Raw genomic sequence first — 17,558 nt, 5'->3', positions numbered from 1 at the left:
TCTGGCGGTTTGTAAGACGATTAAAACTCTCTTTATAAGACACGGAGGCAGCACTCACAAAATAAATTATGAGAAATGTCCAGCCATCGTTGATTTTCGGTCAGTAGTATTTTGTATAGCCAGCGATCAGTTATTGACGAAGTATTATACTTAGTAGTAGGGGGTGCATGATAGGTTTGCCTTGATCATCAGGCTTATAAAGTAAAAGTTTGTGTTCAGGCATGTGCAAAGGACAGTATGGATTTGACATGAAATACTGTGAGAGCAAAGGGAAGAGTATGTCGAGTCATAAGAATAGTACTGATATTTCTATTTCCAGAATGATTCACGTTTCCCATTACCGGTAGAAGCTATCCAAATGGAGAGGCCTGTTTGAGTGCAGCGATATTGATATGTGTCTGATATCGAAAAGTACCACGAAAATAGTATGATATTCTAGCAAACCATGCGAAATTAGATATGTTCTTGTGATCATAGAGTCTGGAGATGTGTGTAGAAAAGCGAGCAAGCAAGCAGGTCCAGACCAGAAACAGTAACGCATTTGTGCTGAGGGGGAAACGAGTCAGTCTTTGCACAACAGTTCTGAGAGTGACTATGGTGCACTGAGGGTGCTCAGGTCACGCTTTGGGGTTGGATGACCACCCTACCTCACGGGAAATATCTAGTGCCACGAGTATACTAACAGTGCATGTTCTTATGCTGTCTGTCTTCACAGTATATGTACAAATGATGTAAAAGGGGTGATTTTGTAAGGCACATGGTACAAATTGTATGTTTACTACATCTATATGGTACGTGGTGATTTTTTGCCAGGTTGGAGATTGGTTTCATGTTCTAATATTCAATCTCCTGTCCTCAGTCAGATAGCAGTGTAACTGAGTAAGAGTCTTTCCGTATTTTACGATATGTAGGGTACTTTGCAAGGTTTAATTGTGGGCACAATATGGCTACCTGTTTAAAATAGTTTTTTGTGGCTGAAAGTCTCGTCTGCAGAAAGAAAAAAGGTGGATGGTGCTTCCACACCAGCAGCATCAGCAACTCGGCAGGTAAATTCGATAAGAACCAAACATAATCCCCATTCATTCACAAGACATCCTTTGTGCTGGGATATAGGAGTCTCTACACAGCGGTGAGAACATTCGTGTATACGGAAAGCAGGAAGGGTAAGACATGATGGACCGAGTGCCATGTTAGAACTAATAGGAGGAATGCATTCGGCGTTATTCCGCTCTATTTTCGTAAACAAGTTCTGTTAGGACAAGAATTCGAATGCAGACAAGCTGAGACGTCATAAAAGCTCCTACAAAAGCAACTGTTAACTATTTCTGGGATACTATACAATTTACGAGACGTTGACTTGGCTCTATTTTACATAGCCATGTGGTGTCAGTATAACACTGAGAACCTGTTAGATGGTGAGTCGCCACGCGGACGTTTCCTGGCGAGGCGTCAGGCATGCTGGGGCAGGTAAGTATTGCTGGACTCAGCTTGTATGTCCTGTTAGGATAGCAGGGAGAAAGCAGCCTGTGCTATTCTGGAACAACTTTTTTATAGTGTGATCTGTGACATCAGTATCCACAGGTAAGGATGCAGCTCGTATTCCCCTTAAGGATAGCTAGGGAGAAAGCAGCCTGTGCTATTCTGGAACAGCTTTCTATAGTGCGATCTGTGACATCAGTATCCACAGGTATAGCGCCAGCAACGGTAAACACACGTGCTGGCTGGAGGTGTTTCGTGTATGGGATTGGTATGAGCGCACCTTGGAGTTCTGTGCCGAGGTGGATAGAGGTGTGTGATGGACCTCACATGATAAGCGAGGACTTGATAGCAGAGGAGTAAATACTGCGGAATCAGGTGGCTGAACCATCTGGTTGCTGCAGCCCTAACCCGCTAGCCTGAGGGAGGGTGGTGCATGGACGCCAGAACAATGCTGTGGCTGCTGTAGGGTCGGGGCGGCATGTGTTTTTTATTAGTGATCATTCGTTATTCTGTATTCCATCGATTTCACCAACCAATACGATGCTGCAAATTAAAAGGAACTACCCCATACACGTGAAAAATTTTGTTTTAATTAATTTGCACAAATATTTTATAAGAATGTGGTGATAGCAGTACAATAGTTAAGGGGAGGGTGTGCGTGAGAACAGCAGGCTAAGTGCAGAACACTACGTTAATTTGCATAATTTTTATGTAAAATGCAGTACAATAATTTAAGGGGGTTGGTGACAAAGAAGAATGCGCCAGAAATGGCGTTCAAAAGCATGAGAAATGCGAAAAGTGTCCCAGAATATGGTGGGAGGACATAACTAATTACTTAATTTGGTATCAAAGGCGGTAGAATAGTTTAAGGAAATCGTGGTGACATGGAAAACCACTGAACAGAAGAATAGGTTAAGTGCCGGCAAAGGGCCAAATATTAGGTTAAGACACCCAGAGCACAGTGCCGAACATTAATTTATGCAACATGTTTGCTCCACATAATTACTTCTTACAAGACCTACATGTTTCCAAACAGCAGAGAATGATGAGCAAGAGAAATCCAGCCCCCACAAACTGATTTTTTATTATAAATAAACAATATACCCTTGAATTTCCTGTTATGAGACTCTTCCTCCAACAGACTGCCAACTTGGATTATATCACAGAACAGACGACAGCATCCTCTGGTGGCAGTACTGTGTACTAGGTCAGTTGGACTCCAGATATTGTGTTTAACACACTGCCTCTAATTGTTTAAATAAATATTGCATGCAAAATAAAGACTCATGTCCAGCACAGGTTGTCCTCTTCCCACCATTTCCTAGAAGGAGGTGGTGGTCGAATGAGTTAGGTTAGTGGAGGTAGCCCAACTGACCTATCTGCTGCCATTTTCTTAGGTTAGTAGAGGTTGCATTCTTCTGATGGAATTTAAACTTCCTGCCATGGGGCGTGGCACTTTCCCACCAGAGAAGTTATTTAACTGATCAATTTAATTTAGAGGTCAACCAAATAGATAAGAGTGAGACGGGGGGCCTATTCCAATAGCTCAGACCTGAAAGTGTACCTGTAGCAGTGTGGGGGAAGGGGGGAGGAGTTTGGTGGAGTGGGCAGAGAGGACAATAGGTTAAGTGCCTGTCAATAAAAAAGCAATGTGGGCGACGTGGAAAAGCACTTAACTGAACGATAGGTTAAGTACCTGTCATCAAAGGAGAACAGTAGGTTTGCCCCTGAGTGCATACCTGCTCCTGATGTAGGCTACCTGCACTAACAGAATGCACCTGCTTCTGCTTTGTCCCCCTACTGGCGCTCCCTGCAGATGATGCTGTGCCCTGCACACATTTGCTGCTCCATGACTGACTGAAGTGACCATTAAAAGCTCTCCACTGTGGTGAAAGGTTACTGCAAATGCCGACTTTGAAAACTTCGACTTTTTTATTTATTTTTATAGGAAGTGTTGAAGACATCTTGGTTTTATCAAATTTTACCCATAATGCTTTCAGTTATACTGGTTTACTTTCTGCTGTTAATTAATTAATTGTATTTTTATTATTCTTCATTATTTACTAATTTTTCTTAGCAAAAATACCGTATAGTTGTACAGTTACTTTCTGTGTCTACTGACTAACAATACTTCTTATTGATATGTGTGCATTGCACCAGGTGTCACTTTTCCAAAAAGATGTATTGCTCCTCGGTTCTTATTGATATTTTATAATACTGAACGTAACGAAACATTTCAGCTGCATGGTTGCTTGATTGTTATATTTCATAGGGATGCATTTTCCCATCTGAAGACATGCAGATGCTTTAAGATGTTAGAATCTATTTTATTATTTTCCAATACCACATTTAGTTATTTTTTTATGAAAATGGTTCTCAAAATTGCAAACAAATTTATCGAGAAGAATATCGCATTAATTCTAGCATTAGGTTTGTTGGCAACTTCATTGAATATTCCATGGGGTAGAGAGTATTTGCTGCGCATGAGCGATGGCAGTCTTCTTGAGCAGTTTACACACATTTCCATTTAATCGTCTACTTATAGTCGTTTTACAACATGTCAAGCAGCATCTGTAGATTCGAACGGACTCGATCCTTGCCCACTCACAGACTACTATCTAAACACAGAAGAACAGGAGTTAACCCCCTAATCAACGAGTACCTTCTCATGCTGCACAGATTTTACTCAACAGTTGCTACAATTTTCATTTATTTAATAACCGTATATCTAATTGTTTCACACGTTCTTGTGTTTCTGTGTAATGGGATGAAAATGTATAATTATGTGCTGGGTAACATTTCAAATGAATTTATGGCATAGATTTAAATAAATACTCAATACTTCATAAAACGTATCATGTTTATAAGAGTATGTACTGATAATTTGTAAAACAGTTATTAGGAAATTCTTATGAGGTGTGTCCGGACAAAGAAACAGTCACGAGCGTCAGCAATGACAGTGAGTAATAAATAAATGATATCTGCTTAGTAAAACACATATTTATATTAACATGGGAATACCTGTGAATGAGATGTTAGGAGAGATGACGTCACTGCCAAGCGACATTGTCAGGCGATTTCCTCCTTGCCCGGTAGCACCGGCAGCTCTGCAACACAGCACACAGGAAACACAGTGAGGCAGTTAATTTACAACGTGCTTGAGCTTGTTAACATACCCTAACGGCCGGCCGAAGTGGCCGTGCGGTTAAAGGCGCTGCAGTCTGGAACCGCAAGACCGCTACGGTCGCAGGTTCGAATCCTGCCTCGGGCATGGATGTTTGTGACGTCCTTAGGTTAGTTAGGTTTAACTAGTTCTAAGTTCTAGCGGACTAATGACCTCAGCAGTTGAGTCCCATAGTGCTCAGAGGCATTTGAACCATACCCTAACGTCTTATGTTTTGATGGGAGACGCTTCCACACGACGGAGACAAATCGCCATTCCACTGCTTCAGCTCTTAATGTAGCCTCTGACCAGAGAAACTGCATACAGAACAGAATTCTAACAAGGACTGCAAACTACACTGACGGAAAAAAATCGCAACACCAAGAAGCTGCGCAACATACACCACAGTTGATGGGTGTGTTTCTTCACCTGAAAGACGACGACGGCGCCGGCGCCTGCTCAGATTCCGCTAGCGTCGCATAGCAGTGGCGCTAGTAGTGCCAGCAAATCAAGTTTGCTTTAAATAAAAAGTGAAAGTGTCGCGAGCCTTAGTTACCTTTGAGATTGGACGTGATGACTCGATGGCAGTCAAGAGTGCCTTTACGGGTACAAAGATGCCAGTATGAACACCGTATTGAGTTTGAAAGAGATTGTGTAATAGAGCTACGCGAAGCTGGATGTTCGTTACGCGATGTTACAGAAATACTTGGCAGGAATGTGGCCACTGCACACGACTGACTGCCGGCAGCGGAGGTCACGGGAACGTACGGTCGCAAGAAGACACAGGGCTGCGGGCGGCCACGTGGCACTGCCGAGAGGGAAGGCCGTCGTGTCCGGCGTGTGGCTCTGGTGCATTGCACTGCACAACATGCGGCAGCAGTGTCAGGAGCAACTGGCACAACAGTGGAACAACCAACTGTTGAAGAAGGGCTGCTTCAAGGACAGCCCTGTGGCGTGCATTCCACTGACCCCAGACCACCGCCGTGTGCGACTTCAATTGGAGGGCGGGGTGGAGGTCTGTCGTGTTTTGTGATGACAGCTGGTTCCGCCTCGGTGCCAGTGATGGCCGTGTGTTGGTTACAGGTAGGCCAGTTGAGGTCCTGCAGCCAACTTGTCTGCGTGCTAGGCGCACTGGACCAGGCCTGCAGTTATGGTCTGGGGTGCGATTCGGTATGACAGCAGCAGCACTCTCGTGGTTATCCCGAGCACCCTGATTGTAAATTTGTACGTCAGTCTGGTAATTCGACCTGTTGTGCTGCCATTCGTGAACTGCACTCCAGGGGAGTTTACCAACAGGATAACGCTCGCCCACGTAACGCTGGTGTAACCCAACATGCTCTACAGAGTGTCAATGTTTTGCCTTACCTTGACCGACCACCAGACATGTCTCCGGTGGAGCACATTTGGGATCATCGGACGGCAACTCCAGCGTCATCCACGAACAGCATTGACCGTCCCTGTATTGATCGACCGAGCGCAACAAGCACGGAATTCCATCCCGCAAGCTGACATGCGGCGCCTCTACAACACAAGGCACGCACGCCTGCGTGCTTGCGTTCAACGTTCCAGCGGCTACTCCAGTTATTAACGTACCAGCGTTTCACATTTGCGATGGCCTATGTCGCGCTTACATGTACCTCTGATTAAGCAGTGATAATCACAGATATGTCACCTAGACAAATGTATTCTCGAAATTTCATTACTCTACATTAATTATATTTTGGTGTTACGTTTCTTTTTTTTATGTCTGCCACAAACGTTACCAAATAAAAACTAGTCCTTTAGGCTCACCATCAACTCACAAAAGGACACATGAACCGTCAGAAGCAGTTTAAAATTTTCTTATTGAACTCGTACATTCTTAAAACAGTATATGAAATTGAAAACTTAGTCTTTCATTGTTCCTTATTGCTTTGGTAACGTATTTAACCAAAACTGAGGCATAAATTGGTAGAGGAAAGCCTAAGCAATCGGCTATGTAATTCCTTCAGAAAAAGGACTGCTTAACGTTGTAGCTAACTTGTGGGAATTAAATCGTTGTGGAACTGATGAAACAGCCATTGTACGGAATATGTATGTCATTTGTTAGTCATGTACAACTGTGGGACACGGTGTGATGCTGCGTGTGCTGTGTCCAGTGTGCGAGGTATTGTGAAACAGTGGGTGTGGCTGAGTGCTGTGTGGCTGGCTGGTTGCGGTGTAGTGGCCGGGCCAGGCAGGCGAGGCGCTCCTCCGCGAGTGTTTGGAAGCAGGTGCGGTGCGCTCTCTGGCGGGCTGCAGTCTGCTCGCTGCTCGCAGATCCCGCGGCGGCTGAGCTAAACTACGCCGCCACACGTTTATGGGTGTTGCGCAAAAGGCCAGGTTCTGAAATTATTGAATACCTCAGAAAAACTGCCAAAACAAAGAGCCCTCCACATATAAATTAAGTATTAGTATCGGCATGAATGGTTCGTTCTATTATCTCAATTTGTATATGTTTGTAGTAAGTTAATTTTTCTGAAATGGGTATTTGAGTAAGATAGTTCAGCAGCGGCATGCTAAGTGAACTTATGAACTTGACAAGTTTTTTTTTTCCATTCTGCATATGATGTATGAACTTTAAATAAAAGTTGAGCATTCAGATTCGGCGATGTTTAGCTTTTAATAATGTCATATCAGACTGCAAAAGTTTGAAAGTATAGTAATGTATGTCCGAAGTATGTAAAGGTTGTAACACATAAAACTGTAAGAATGGTGGTATAGTTTGAAGTTGGTATGGTTTTCAGTTGGTGTAGTTGTAAGTTGCTAGTGGTCGATCGCATGACCAGCTTCTTAAATAGGCAGACAGGATGAGGTTTCCATGGTCTTTTGATGATGGTGTCTTGGTTGGTAAAGTTGTATGATAACGTTTGCAGGGGCAATGAGCCTCTTGGGCTTAACTGTTCGTTGCGACTTATAATTATCTCACTGTGCACCAATTCGTGACTTAGGACTACTTCTGTGTAACAACTTGTGCCTTAGAGACATTGTGAACTGTCAGTACTTGTACAACTATCAGCGACTGAACTTTTGTCGTGGTGGGCTTATTATTGTGTACGGTCTCCTATAAGCCTAATGAACTTCACGCATTTAATTCAGCTTGAGTGATTTGGTGCGTGGTTCAGTGCCTTTGGTTTACTTTCGTCGCAGCCTGTGAACACTCTGTTTGCCCTGCTAAGTCAGTCATTTGATTTCCCATTTCTTTACGGTGTTCAAATAAAAAACTGTGTAAGGCCACCATTCGAAGTAAGATTGAGACTGATTTGAATAAAATGATAGTGAACTTTAATCTTTATGGATCAATCCCTTATTCCTCCATAATTTTATTAATTAATTCATTAACTTGCTCTGTTATATAAAATATTCACTGATTTGTCTCTGCTACATTATTTTGCCTCGGCACAGATCAGTGCTCCTGTAAGGGCTTAAAGCAACAGAGTACGGGCCACGTACAAATGTAAGACCGAGCAATGCGAGGTGGCGGAGTGGTTGGCACACTGGACTCTCGTTCGGGAGGACGGCGGTTCAAATCCGCATCCGAACATCCACATTCACTATTTCCGCGTTTTCCCAAGGTCGTTTAAGGATAATAACGCGATGGTTCCTTCGAAAAGAGTACAGCCGTTTTGTTCCCCGACCTTAACCGACCCAGACTTGTTCTCAGTCCCTAATAGCCTCTCGATGCGACATGGAAGGATAAGAGTCCTCCCTTCTTTCCATTTGAAGGTCGCGCGCTCGCCCTCGGATGGTTGGACAGCAACAAATTGTCCACAACTGGAGACAATTTCACATTATCGTTCTGGTTACAAGACCTAGTGAGACTGCAGCGGTTCCAAAGGAACGTTTTCTTCTAATGTAGGATGCATAATATAGCATGGACGGCATAAGTACTGAAACAAAGTATTGAAACTAGTGGTTGACGGTAGACCAAGGATTTCTGGCTGTTTCTTTTGGTTACTTTTCCACAATAATTATTCACTCGTTCGGTTTATAATGTATATGTAAGTCTGCTCGATATATTTTTGAGAGCATAAACAGTGCATCGTCTGCAGTAGTTCTATTACACCCGTGAGACTTACAGTGTCTGCTAGTTTCATCGTCTTCTGGATTTACACAAAAGCCAGGTACAACCACGTGTCTGTTAATTTACACGACGTGCCAACCCCGACGGCGAAATTCTCGCTCACTCGTCTGCTTCTCTCGTCCTTTTTGACAGGAGCACGGACCGAGCGATAGTGTCGCAGCATTACGTCACTGACTCTGTTTCAGCAAAAGGTACTTGATACTACTTGCATCCTTCATGGCCGGCCGAAGTGGCCGTGGGGTTAAAGGCGCTGCAGTCTGGAACCGCAAGACCGCTACGGTCGCAGGTTCGAATCCTGCCTCGGGCATGGATGTTTGTGATGTCCTTAGGTTAGTTAGGTTTAACTAGTTCTAAGTTCTAGGGGACTAATGACCTCAGCAGTTGAGTCCCATAGTGCTCAGAGCCATTTTTGAACCATCCTTCATGAACGACGGACGAAAGTAAACAACTATGATGTTCGGTAAAACTAACGTTAGATCAGAACCAGCACATAACAGACTAAAGTAATAGCACCTTATTAGCGTATCGTTTTTTATTTCCTTCTGCATGTAATAAATAAACTCTAAAATTAAATATCTGAAACTGAATACACAAATAAACAAAACATTGCAGTGAGACGCTCAAAACTAGTGCGATTAACTCATGCAAAGAATACAAAGAATGCACCACGAGGAAGCCTCAAGAAGATGTCGTCATGAGGAGAAACAAAACTGGCATTCTTGGGATCGGAGTGTGAAATGTTAGATTCCTTAATTGTCAGATAGGTTAGAAAATTTATAAAGCGAAATGGATCAGTTAAAGTTGGATATAGTGGTCAGGTGAATAAAGGGTTATAAATACAAAGCCAAATAGGGATAATGCAGAAGTAGATGATGAGGGAATTAGATTAGGAAATGAGACACTTAAAGTACTAAAGGAGTTTTGCTATTTGGGGAACAAAATAACTGATGATGGTCGAAGTAGAGAGGATATAAAATGTAGACTGGCAATGGCAAGGACAGCGTTTCTGAAGAAGAGAAATTTGTTAACATTGAGTATATATTTAAGTGTCAGGAAGTCGTTTCTGAAAGTATTTGTATGGAGTGTAGCTATGTATGGAAGTGAAACATGGACGATAAATAGCTTGGACAAGAAGAGAATAGAAGCTTTCGAAATGTGGTGCTAGAGAAGAATGCTGAAGATTAGATGGGTAGATCACATAACTAATGAGGAGGTATTGAATAGAATTGGAGAGAAGAGAAATTTGTGGTACAACTTGACTAGAAGAAGGGACCGGTTGGTAGGACATGTTCTGAGGCATCAAGGGATCACAAATTTAGCATTGGAGGGCAGCATGGAGGGTAAAAATCGTAGAGGGAGACCAAGAGATGAATACACTACGAAGATTCAGAAGGATGTAGGTTGCAGTAAGTACTGGGAGATGAAGAAGATTGCACAGGATAGAGTAGCATGGAGAGCTGCATCAAACCAGTCTCAGAACTGAAGACAACAACAAACAACAGGTTCAAAAATGGTTCAAATGGCTCTGAGCACTATGGAACTTAACTTCGGAGGTCATCAGTCCCCTAGAACTTAGAACTGCTTAAACCTAACTAACCTAAGGACATCACACACATCCATGCCCGAGGCAGAATCTTTTGGCTAGGGCCCCCCGTCGGGCAGACTGTTCTCCGGGTGCCGGTCTTCCAATTTGACGCCACTTCGGCGACTGCAGTCGATGAGGATGAGAGGATGATGATGAGGACAGCACAACACCCAGTCCCTGGGCGGAGAAAATTTCCCGACCCATCCGGGAATCGAACCCGGCTCCAGAGGATTGACAATCCGCCACGCTGACCATTCAGCTACCGGGGGCGGACAGTTATTGGTTAAGAACTGTAAATTAAAAGTGAAGAAAATGGAAAAAGGTAAGATATAAAGGAGATGAGACCTGGACAAATTGAAAGAACCAGAGGTTGTTGAGAGATTGAGAGAGAGCATCAGACATCAATTGACAAGAACAGGGGAAAGCAATTGAGTAGAAGACCAATGAGTAGCTTTGAGAAATGAAATAGTGAAGGTAGCGGAGGATCAAACAGGTTGAAAGATAAGTCCTAGTAGAAATCGTTGGATAACACAGGATATGTTGAATTTAATTGATGAATGGAGAAAATATAAAAACTTAGTAAATGGAGCGGACGAAAAGGTGTAAAAACGTCTCAAAAAAGAGACTGGCAGGAAGTGCAAAATGGCCAAGCACGAACGGCTAGAGGACAAATGTAAAGATTTATAAGCATATATCACAAGGGGAAAGATAGCTACCAGCTACAGGAAAATTAAAGAGACGTTTGGAGGAATGAGAAGCAGCTGTATGAATCTCAAGAGCTCAGATAGAAAATCAGTCCTAAGCAAAGAAGGGAAAGCTGAGAGGTGGAAGGACTATATGGAGAGCAGATGTACCGGAGGGCAGTGTTATAGAAATGGAAGAGAATGTAGATAAAGATGAGACGGGAGATGCGATACCGCGAGAAGAATTTAACAGAGCACTGAAAAACGTAAGTCGAAGCAAGAAGCAAGGCCCCTGGTGTAGAAGACATTTTGGCGGAACTACCGATAGTCTTGGGAGACCCACCCATGACAAAACTATTCCACCTGATGTGCACGACGTGTGAGACAGGTGAAATACCCTCAGACTTCAAAAAGAACGTAATAATTCTAATTCTAAAGAAAGCAGGTGCTGACAGGTGTGAATATTACCAAACAATCAGTTTAATAAGTCACGCTTGCAAAATACTAACACGAATTCGTTACAGAAGTGTGGAGCCGGCCGTAGTGGCCGAGCGGTTCTAGGCGCTTCAGTCCGGAACCGCGCTGTTACTACGGTCGCAGGTTCGAATCCTGCCTCGGGCATGGATGTGAGTGATGTCCTTAGGTTAGTTAGGTTTAATTAGTTCTAAGTTCTAGGCGACTGATGACCTCAGAAGTTAAGTCGCATAGTGCTCAGAGCCATTTGAACAGAAGTGTGGAAAAACTGGAAGAAGCCGCCCTCGGGGAAGATCAGTTGGGATTCCGGAAAATGTAGGAACATTCGAGGGAATACTGACCCTACGACTTCTTTTAGAAAATACGTTAAGGAAGGCAAACCTAGGTTTATAGGGAAAGCTTTTCATAAAGTTGGCTAGAATACTTTGGAATTATGAAGGTAGCAGGTGTAAAATACAGGGAGCGAAAGGCTATTTACAACTTGTGCAGAAACGAGACGGCAGTTATAAGAGTCCAGGAGCACGGAAGGGAAACAGTGATTGGGGAGGGAGCGAGACAGAGTTGTAGCCTATCGTCGATGTTACTCAATCTGTACATTAAATCAAGCAGTGAAGAAAACCAAAGAAGAATTTGGAGTAGAAATTTAAGTCCAGGGAGAAGAAATAAAATCTTTGAGGTTTTCTGATGATATTGTAATTATGTCAGAGACAGCAAAGGACCTGGAAGAGCAGTTGAAGAGAATGGGCAGCGTCATGAAAGGAGGATATAAGATGGACATCAACAAAAGCAAAACGAGGATAATGGAATGTAGTGGAATTAAATTAGGTGACGCTAAGGGAATCAGATTAGGAAACGAAACATTGAAAGTAATAGATGAGTTTTGCTATTTGGGCAGCAAAATAACTGAAATTGGTCGAAGTAGAGACGATATAAAATGTAGACTGGCAATGAACAGGAAATCATTTCTGAAGAACAGAAATTTGTTAACATCGAATGTAGATTTAAGCGTCAAGAAGTATTTTCTGAAAGTATTTGTATGGAGTGTAGCCATGTATGGAAGTGAAACATGGACGATAAACAGTTTGGAGAAGAAGAGAATAGAGGCTTATGAAATACGATGCTATAGAAGAATGCTGAAGATTAGATAGGTAATGAGGAGGTATTGAATAGAATTGGGGAGAAGAGGAATTTGTGGCACAACTTGACTAGAGGAAGGGATCGGTTGGTGGGACATGTTCTGAGGCATCAAGGGATCACAAATTTAGTGCCGGAGGGAGACCAAGAAAATAAGACAGTACGCATATTTAGAGGGATACAGGTTGCAGCAGCTTAAGAGGCTGGCACAGGACAGAGTAGCATGGAGAGCTGCATCAAACCAGGCTTCAGACAAATAGCCAGCACAGACTCAGAAGATATTGTTCGTGTGAAACACAACTAGCTGTTTATTCGCAAGAAGGAAATGAGTGCTATCGACAGGAGATGTCAATTGATTCCATATTTTTAGATTTCAGAATGCTTTTGACACTGTTACTTAGAAGCGACTTCTTATCAAATCGCGCACCTACGGCATACCGCCTCTGTTGTGCGACTGGATTCGTGATCTCCTGCCAGAACGGTCAGAGTTCGTAGTAACCGACATAAAGGCATCGAGTTAAACAGAAGCAATATCTAGCGCTCCCAAAGGAGGTGTTAAAGGCCCTCTGCTGTTCCTGATCTGTGCGATTATTTAGGACGCCATCTGAGCAGTCACCTTAGATTGTTTGCAGATGATGGTGTGATTTACCGTCTTGTAAGGTCATCAGGTGTAGGTAATGAGATGTGTGGGATCATCCACTTGAATAAGAAAAAGAATCCGCTTAATTTGGGTTACACGATAAAACCACAAATATACAGGCTGTGAATTCAACTAAATACTTAGGGATTACAGTTCACGTGGAACGATCAGATAGATAAAATTGTCGGGAAAGGGAAAGAAAGACTCCGATTTACTGGCAGAACACTTAGAAAATGGAACAGGTTTAGTAAAGAGACTGTCTACACTACGCTTGCCGGCCGATGTGGCCGAGCGGTTCTAGGCGCTTCAGTCTGGAACCGCGTGACCGCTACGGTCGCAGGTTCGAATCCTGCCTCGGGCATGGATGTCTGTGTTGTCCTTGGGTTAGTTAAGTTTAAGTAGTTCTAAGTCTCGGGGACTGATGACCTCAGATGTTAAGTCCCATAGTGCTCAGAGCCATTTGAACCATTTTACACTACGCTTGTAAGACCGGGACCAACGACGCCTGAAGAGCATCGTCAACATGACAGAAGTGCACTCCTTCCGCAAATTGCTGTAGATTTCAATGTTGGGCCATCAACAAGTGTCAGCGTGGGAACCAATCAACGAAACGTCATCGATATGGGCTTTCGAAGTCGAAGGCCTACTCGTGTACCCTTGATGACTGCGCGACACAAAGCTTTACGCCTCGCCTGGACCTGTCAACACCGACATTGGACTGTTGACGATTGGAAACATGTTGGCTGATCGGAAGAGTCTGCTTCAAATTGTATCGAGCGGATGGATGTGTAAAGGTATGGTGACAACCTCATGAATCAATGGACCCTGCATGTCAGCAGGGGACTCTTCAAGTTGGTGGAGCCTCTGTAATAGTGTGGGTCGTGTGCAGTTGGAGTGATATGGGACCGCTGATACGTCTAGATACGATTCTGACAGGTGACACGTACATAAGCATCCTGTCTGATCACCTGCATCCATTCATGTCAATTGTGCATTCCGACGAACTTGGGCAGTTTCAGCAGGACAATGCAACACTCCACATGTGAATTGCTACAGGTTGGCTCCAGGCACACCCTTCTAAGTTTAAACGCTTCCGCTTGCCACCAGACTCCCTACACATGAACATTATTGAGTATATCTGGGATGGCTTGCAACGTGCTGTTCAGAAGAGATCTCCACCCCTCGTACTCTTACGGATTTCTGGACAGCCTGCAGGATTCGTGGTGTCAGTTACCTCCAGCACTACTTCAGACATTAGTCGAGTCCATGACACGTCGTGTTGCTGCGCTTCTACGTGCTCGCGGGGGCCCCACGCTATATTAGTCAGTTGTACCCATTTTTTTGGCTCTTTAGTGTATAAGGTTCATAATTCAGACAGCAGCCAGGCACAAGTATGGTTTAACAAGGTTTATTTGAATCAAACCATGACCGGTTTTCTATCTTTTACTAGTCCATCTTCAGGTGTTGTTACATGTTTCGTTTTGTTTTCTTGCAGGGGCTCGTTTTGTAACCGTTGCTGGTTTGCTGTAGGATAGATTTGTTTCTTATAACCTCTATCGAGGTATTTATGAAAAGGTTTTAAAGTTATTAAATCGTGAAATGTGGTGAAAACTTACGTGCCGTATGCCACAGAAGCATGCAAGGACCTACTTGTCCAGCTGCCGAAGGGGCTGTGGCCAGGATGTTTAAACGTTAACTCATGCTGGTAACACATTTGGGGGGCGCCCGGGTCATGCTGTCCAAGGAAGCGAGGAGAATTACAAAGCGGTGACATCAGTGTTGGGCTGAAAGCCGCTGCCTGGAACAACTCGGACAGCTGGCGGCTGGAGCAGAGCCCGCAGTCAGCACGTGCTCTCTCTCTCTCTCTCTCTCTCTCTCTCTCTCTCTCTCTCCCTATTGGCCGGCGAGAACGGCTGCCCACCGAGCACGTGGTCAGCACGTGTGTCTCTCTCTCTCTCTCTCTCTCTCTCTCTCTCTCTCTCTCTCTCTCCCTCCCGCGCTCCCTATTGGCCGGCGAGAACGGCTGCCCACCGATCACGTGGTCAGCACAAAGCGCGCTCCACAGGAACGAGCAGCGACTTTCCTACTCGCTACTAGTGATGGGCTAAACTGCGATTTTCCGATATCAGTGATTTCTGTGAATGCTACTTTTCAGTATCTGTTATTCTTAACTGTGATTTGTCGCAGTTAAGAGTCGCAGTTAAGGAACCTAAGTCGCGTATCCCTCCGCCACTGCTACTTCTGCTACTTCCGCGATTTCTGCGACTTCTGCTACTTCTGCGACTTTTGCGATTTCTGCTACTTCTGCTACTTCTGCGATTTCTGTGATTTCTGCTACTTCTGCGATTTCTGTGACTCCTGCGATTGCTGCGACGTACCACCGTATGAAAAAGTTACATCTGTCCACACAGAAAATTGTATCTCAACAAACCTGTCATTGGTAAGTATGTTTTACGTTTATTCTTCCGTTGGCTTTAATTTTGTATTAAAGAAACAACTGTGAAAATATTAATAGTGTAATTAATATGTAAGTAGCCGCACAGTACCGTAATAGTTCGTGTTTAGAAAATGAATTCTAACATATTGTTATGTTCATAGGTACCTGAACTACATTTCAGTCACTCAGTAAAGTGATAATTCAAAATATCATTGTCAACAGATCTGAAGAAATTGCCAGTCTTTAGACCGTTTTCGTCAGACGACAGGTTAGTTTCTAAGCGTTTTGATGGACTTAATTACTTCAGTGAGATCGTTCTTGCGAATGTGATATAGCAAATATTAGCAAATGTGATATAGCAAATATTAGCAATCTACTCTGTCAATTATATTGCTAGTAATTAGTGACAGCAAAAATTGTTTAATAATCCTTGTGTTTTTGCAGACGCAGTTCTGACTGATTACTGGTTGCTGTACATATCTATCCACATCAAGGCTGTTGAGAGAGACTCGTGAAGATTCAAGACCGCTCTTAGAGGATTTGCAGTTTAAAAGTGAAATAATTATGAAATAAGTGTGTGACTGATTAAAGTGTTTTATTGAAGTTGTTGTGCGATTTTAAAGGAATAATAAATGTTAAATACATTGAGTGAATAATAAAAATCTCATTTTCCACATGTTAAGCCGTCCTATACCCGTAATTTTCCGCCACTTATTTATTGGTAAACACTTGTTGGAGAGTGACATGCCGCCCCCCCCCCCCTTTCTCCACAATCTTGGTGTGACACTGACCTGTAACATATCCCGAAGTCTACAATATGCATTTTGAGGCTGTTGATATGAAAGTGGGAAGTACAGATCTTCCAGTTAAATCAGGAATAGCTTAAGTGCATTACTTGAAAGTGACACAGGAAAAGCTTACTTATGTAGGTGGTAGTAGTGTCGGCAAAAAGTTCTTGTGTGTGAAGTTGCCATGTAGAACACCAGGTGTAAAACTTTTCTCCCGAGTCTTGAACTGTGTCGGAACAAAAGTGAGGCATTCATATGACTGTTTTAATTTCTCAGATGTCTGAGTTCTGCTGTGTTAACATTGCGAAGTCCTGTAGGCATGTGGAGTATTAACCAAAACTGTCATATTGGAAGCAGAATCAAACACATTTGTTACGTTACTCGATATTTTCAGGAGGAAAAGGCAATGTCGCTTCTTATTAATATAATACATTCAGAGTCACAGCAGTATTTGACCAACCATAACTGATGCTGAATGTGCATGTCGTCATATAATATGAACGGCTTATTTCAATAGTGGTACAAGCCCATTACCTACACTTTTCTGTCTATAATGCTTCTGAAATTAGTGATCCAAACAAACATAAATAAAGGTTCATCTCTAGCAAGAAGCCATATGCTTGAATATTTCTGGTATCTCAACTGCAGATTTTTCAGCACTCATTTAACTTTACGACTCTATATCTCAAAATTAACAAAAATGGACTTGTACCACTATTGAAATAAGCCCTTCACATGCACACACAGCACATCGATCTCGTGAGGCACAAGGCTCTCATAACGAAGTACATACGTCGGTCAACAGATGACACTAGGAGAAGTATGTTAACTGCGCTTTTTAGTTGCTACTTGCGACTCTTAGTTGCGATTTGTCACAGAAATCGCAGTTTGACTCGGTAGCGAATAGCGTAATATGAACTTTGCTCAACAGATGGCAGTGCTAACTGCGCTTTTTAGTTGCTACTTGTGACTCTTAGTTGCGACTTGTCACGGAAATCGCAGTTAGACTCCATAGCGTATCGCAGAGATGGACGTAGTACGAACTTTGACCCACAGATGGCACTGTTAACCGC

General features: G+C 43.2%; 1 protein-coding gene across 3 annotated transcripts in view; it reads right to left on the bottom strand.

Moving 5' to 3' along the window:
* LOC124612887 (sodium/potassium/calcium exchanger 3-like) overlaps positions 1–17,558 on the bottom strand; it is a 269,335-nt gene that overhangs the window by 210,869 nt on the left and 40,908 nt on the right. For all 3 annotated transcript variants that reach the window (XM_047141341.1, XM_047141338.1, XM_047141340.1), the window contains one exon: positions 4,501–4,586. In XM_047141341.1, coding sequence (XP_046997297.1) covers positions 4,501–4,546 — 46 coding nt within the window. In that variant the 5' untranslated portion in view covers positions 4,547–4,586. The remainder of the gene's footprint in view (positions 1–4,500; positions 4,587–17,558) is intronic.

Source organism: Schistocerca americana, chromosome 4 (assembly GCF_021461395.2).
Source record: "Schistocerca americana isolate TAMUIC-IGC-003095 chromosome 4, iqSchAmer2.1, whole genome shotgun sequence".
Taxonomy (NCBI): domain Eukaryota; kingdom Metazoa; phylum Arthropoda; class Insecta; order Orthoptera; family Acrididae; genus Schistocerca; species Schistocerca americana.
Note: the sequence above shows the minus strand (reverse complement) of the source record. Positions and strands in the feature narration are given on the sequence as shown.